The sequence below is a fragment of the Microtus ochrogaster genome, assembly GCF_000317375.1.
Source record: "Microtus ochrogaster isolate Prairie Vole_2 chromosome 14 unlocalized genomic scaffold, MicOch1.0 chr14_random_1, whole genome shotgun sequence".
Taxonomy (NCBI): domain Eukaryota; kingdom Metazoa; phylum Chordata; class Mammalia; order Rodentia; family Cricetidae; genus Microtus; species Microtus ochrogaster.
In genome coordinates this window covers 5,312,105-5,317,310 of record NW_004949096.1, presented here as the reverse complement: position 1 = coordinate 5,317,310, position 5,206 = coordinate 5,312,105, and the positions used below count along the sequence as shown (strand labels likewise).

The window sequence follows — 5,206 nt, the reverse complement described above, 5'->3', positions numbered from 1 at the left end:
TTAGAAACTATGCACTATGCTGTTTTTGAAGTATTAGTTTTTAAAAGTAAACTTTAAGCCATTTGTGAACAAAATTGCTATTTCTGATACTTAGAATTTTGTGCTCAAAGAAAACGTTTTGAAAATGAGTACAAATATCTCTTACCTGGTAATTGAATGTCTAAAGCAATCACCTCTTGCCTAAACATACTAATCAGTTGGATGTTTTGTTTATATTCATCCTCTAATACCCACATTCAAGCTAAGGCCTATTGTACAGTGTCTCCTCTTCGGATCTTGGAAAAGATACCCTGTACCTTTAATGGGGGACCTGGTGAGAGCTTTCTTTCCAAACTTGTTCCCTGGCTTCCAAGTGACGAAATGAGCTGTAATTTGAGAGCCCTGCAATCCTCAGGATATCTTTAGCCAAAGGGAACGCTCTCTGTATTCCCACCCAGTCCAAGGGTTGAAATAGCATCAGAACGCAGGAGCAGCTTCTCTAAGCTACTAGCTCCATCTCTCTGGAGCCAGAGGGAACTCCAAAGGTGGCCGCAGAGCCAGGGCCCCAAGCACCAAGTCCCCACTCTTTGGGAAGGGCGATCCTGCCGGAAAGCCAAGGCTGAGGTCCAGCAGCACAGCAGAAAGAGAATCAGGGAACGAGAGGAGCCGGTGCAAAACGCGACAGCTGCTGCGCAGAGCCACATGAAGCCTATGGGAAAACCAGGATCACAGAGCAGCAAGAGAGCTGGCTGACCCTGAGGAGGGCGCAATCACTGGGAGCCACTGACTCCCAGGGGGGACCCCTTTCCTTGTTCCTGAACTAAAACTCTTCTCCCAAATATCCAGAATGATGTTCCCGAAGTTGATCTGGATGGGTTTCTTCTGCCATCTGTGTCGAGGCTACTTTGATGGTCCCCTGTACCCAGAAATGTCTAACGGGACTCTGCATCATTACTTCGTGCCTGATGGAGACTACGAGGAGAATGATGACCCAGAGAAATGCCAGCTGCTCTTCAGGGTGAGTGATCGCCGGCGCTGCTCCCAGGGGGAAGGGGGCCAAGCCAGTAGCTTGCTGAGCCTCACCCTTCGAGAGGAGTTCACAGTGCTGGGCCGCCAGGTGGAGGATGCCGGGCGCGTCCTGGAGGGCATCAGCAAAAGCATCTCCTACGATCTTGATGGAGAAGAGAGCTATGGCAAATACCTGAGGCGGGAGTCCCACCAGATTGGGGATGCCTATTCCAACTCTGACAAGTCCCTCACTGAACTGGAAAGCAAGTTCAAGCAGGGCCAGGAGCAGGATAGCCGGCAGGAAAGCAGACTCAACGAGGACTTCCTGGGGATGCTGGTCCACACCAAGTCCTTGCTGAAGGAGACGCTGGACATCTCAGTGGGACTCAGAGACAAATACGAGCTGCTGGCACTCACCATTAGGAGCCATGGGACCCGGCTAGGTCGACTGAAAAGCGACTATCTGGAGGGTGGGGGACAGAGGACGGGCTAAATTTTCCATTGTAACTTTTATTTTATCCAGGTTTGCACTTTTAACATGCGTCTGAAGTTGTCTTTTGAAAAGAATGAAAATTTTAAGAGGTTGAGTCACTCTGATTTTGGTTTAGTTTTGTGCATTATTTATGTTATTACTGAAGATTTTTCACCGGTTTAAAAAAAAGTTTTAAAGTAATCCCTGGGGTATTTTTCTTAAGGGACTTCATAGCTCTACAGAATCTTTTCTTTCAGCCCCATCTAAAGGATGTATTTTGTGTGGGAGGACTGATTAACCTTCCTCATCCTGAGGATTGTGTGGACACATTGAAGGGGGTGGGAGGGATTGGTGGATAGCTATACTGCTTCTTCAGCCTTCTCTTTGGTCTCTGAAGGCAGAGGTGCCTGCTTTTCAAATGAGCTTCCAGGTCTGTGGCACATTTGCCAGCCGAGGAAGTTGCTTGAGTCTCCTCTGGCTCTTATTTATTTACCATGTTCTGAGTTTTGTTTTGTTGTAAGAGTGTTATTGAGAGCTTACTTGCGAATCGCCAGCAGCAAAATGCTCAAGGTTCCCCTGTGGGATTGTGTAAATTGAGGATGCAGCATTTGAGACAGCAAAGCTTTGGGGCGGTTGCCCACACACACGATGTGGATCTGCTGCGTGTTTCGCTGTACCATCAAAGAAACAGACTGCTGAAATACACCCCTCACTGTCTATGATTTAGGCTTCCAGTGTATTCTTTCTTTTTGGGATAGGGAAGTATTGCTTCTTTTTGCATATTGGAAACTTATATTTCAAGGGGGAAGTCTAATTCTAGAAACCCCTTAACCTAAGTTTTATTATTCAGTCAATAAATATGTTTTCATATAATACTGGCTTACTTTCTAATTTTCATCTTTAATCTCCATATTTCAAAGAGGGACCAGGGCAAAGAAGAGAGAAGGCAGAGTGAAGCCATTTTACCAGACTACATAATGAGGATGAAATAAAGGAGGATAGTGTATGGTGGATCATCCCACCCTTCCTGCTCACAGACATCATCCCAGCTAGGGAGATAAGAACCTAGCCTGTACCCGAATTGTACATTTGATTTCTCCTCTTCTGCTGGGAAATCTTACATTTCTCCACTTTAAGATTGGAAGAGTGTCAGAAAGACCTCCATCTACTGTACTCTCGGGATAGAGAGGCAGCATTATATACTTTCAGAGTTGGTGATGCTTAACAACTTGAAAACTAGTTCTGTGCTCTTAAATTAAATGGCTCAAAATATGAAAATGCATTTCATTTCAATTATCCTGGCCTAATACTCATCACCGCCTTAAATATGCTTTCTTTTCCCGTACAACCACACACAAGGTACACAAGAGTTCACATGCTTCTGTTCCCGCAGAGTAGTATTTATTATTGACTGTGTAGATTTGTGTCCAGGGAAAAATAAAGAGTACCTTAAAGGGCTTCCTTCTTTATTCTGAAAAGAATGAGGGAAAGAAAATCAGAACAAGTATGATATTTGCTCCTTCAATGTCTGTAAAGTTACGTGGCTTCCTGACCTAAAATGACATATTGCTCCAAAGCACTCAGCTCTTTCAGCACACAGACAAATCCAACGCCATCTTATTGACTTCACCAGAGGTAATAGGGTATTGGAATGTGATGGGGCTGGAAAACTGCTTTCCTCCTGCACACCAACTTCAATCAGTTGGGTGCGGCTGCACTGGATCATGTTAAGAAGAACGCAGTAGGCACAGGAGCTTGCTGTCCAGCCTTCTGCTGGGTGCAGGAAGAGGTATGTGACACATTGCTGCAGATCTGAAAACCGAAATAGATTGTGGGTGAGATTCTTTCCAGCCTAATATTCTTTATTCTGACAAAAGCAAAATGTAAAATGTTCAGTTCGTGGCTAGATAAACAGCCTGCAATATCCAGAGTCTTGTGGAGATAATCCAGAGAGCAGACGGGAATTTGCAGGTAAGAGGAGATGGTGGGAACAGTCCTCCACAGAGAGCCCAAGAGATGATATCACTTGTCACCTTTTTATGGCACAGACCCAGGCCCACTAAAACCTTTCCTCTCTACTTTGTCACTAAACATTAGGCTTAGTTACTCACACAGTGATAATATTCACTCAAAGCAATACAATGAAATGTTTTGAGAATGTGAAATAAATCACATACTCTCTTCCCTGAGAAATCCACTCACAAACACATCATACAATTTAGGATTTTTGTTTGTTTACTGCCAGTGTTTGCTGACTACTTATTCTGTACCAGGTACAGATTTAGGCTGTGGGTAATTCTTAAAAATTAGAAAACCTTGGGACTTCATCAAATAAACATCTTTTGGAGTGTTACTTAAAACAGAAAGTAATCATATTATTATTTTAGCTATTATTAGACACAGTAAAAAAAATAGCTAACATTTTTGAAAAGTCAGTATTATTAGTAAGGGCCAACACTTAGAAGTAAGTTATTCCTTCTCATTGCAACAGCAAACTATGTGAGGGATTTTATACAATTAAACAGTCAAGTTAGTCATGTTACACCGCTGTGCCAGAATACTTGAGAACACCAACTTAAAAGTGGAAGGATCACATTTTTACAAGTAACAGTCCATGATCCTTAGACTCTCTTACTGGGCACTGGGTAGGGCACAGTACAGTGGCAGAGGGGGATGGTTAAACAAGGTTTCTTTCTTCGTAATGGCTACAATTCTCCCCTCCCCTCCAAAAATAGCAAGGAAAGGGGGTGGGACTATATATGAGATCAAGGCCCAACTGATCACATATCCTAATCTTTACCTAGACCTCATTAAAGTTTTTATTTAATTCCAAATTTTCTTCATGTTCTAAGCCCTCAAATTGTATAAACCTATCAAAAGTTTAATCTAACAACTACATCAAACTGCTTAGGATCACTCACTTTTGTAGTCTATCTCTGATGACTCTTATTACAGATGAAGCCTTTCACAAGTGACACTTCGGTGACTAGTTTAGATCTAAACCATAACAGGAAATAAAACACTTCACGGAAAAATACAATACATTGCAAACACTTCAAATAGTACCTGAGGGTTTTACTACTCTTTCAGAGATTTCCATTGCACTGAAATCCTACGTTCTTCCCCAAGTTAAAATGTGTGATCTTAAATAACCAAGCATGGTGTTGCCTTTGATTGATGGTTATGTAAATAGATATATGATCAAGTATGATCCCACAGCTCTCTACTCCAAATGATTTCCTTAGCGGGTCAAATTGCTGATGCTATCTGGATGTCAGGAGAAGCTTTAGATCCTCTGTGTATTGAATTATTCATTGATATTTTTTTTTCTGTGAGATTTTTGCTCCTTTGATCTGAACACTTGAACAGTTCCAAATTCTATTTTGAAGCATTCTGCAGGTATCTATGTATTTGGGGGTCTCACTATGAAAAACAAAATGTGTTCATCTCTTGTAATGACCAAACCAGGCTGATAGAAGCAATCATGGCTATCAGAAGCCATAGGGCACTTTGTGTGATGGTACCAAAAAGCTTTCCAACCGTTCATGTGCTGTACGTTGCCTTTTAAATTCATATTTACAACCCGCTAAGGAAATGGGCACAATACTTTAAGATAGAAGCTTTAAACCTAAGATTAGAAACTATTGTAATAACTCATAAAGACATCCATAAAATTCATTAACAATATAAAATCACCCTAAATGATTATGTGTTCAAACTTCCTTGGGACATTTTCAGAAACTAAGT

General features: G+C 42.0%; 1 protein-coding gene across 1 annotated transcript; it reads left to right on the top strand.

Moving 5' to 3' along the window:
* The first annotated feature begins 468 nt into the window (after nucleotides 1-468).
* On the top strand, nucleotides 469-2,322 carry Fibin (fin bud initiation factor homolog). Its single transcript, XM_005364057.2, has one exon. It carries the CDS (start codon nucleotides 827-829, stop codon nucleotides 1,478-1,480), a length of 654 nt encoding a protein of 217 aa, XP_005364114.1. The 5' UTR covers nucleotides 469-826; the 3' UTR covers nucleotides 1,481-2,322.
* The last annotated feature ends 2,884 nt before the right edge of the window (nucleotides 2,323-5,206 follow it).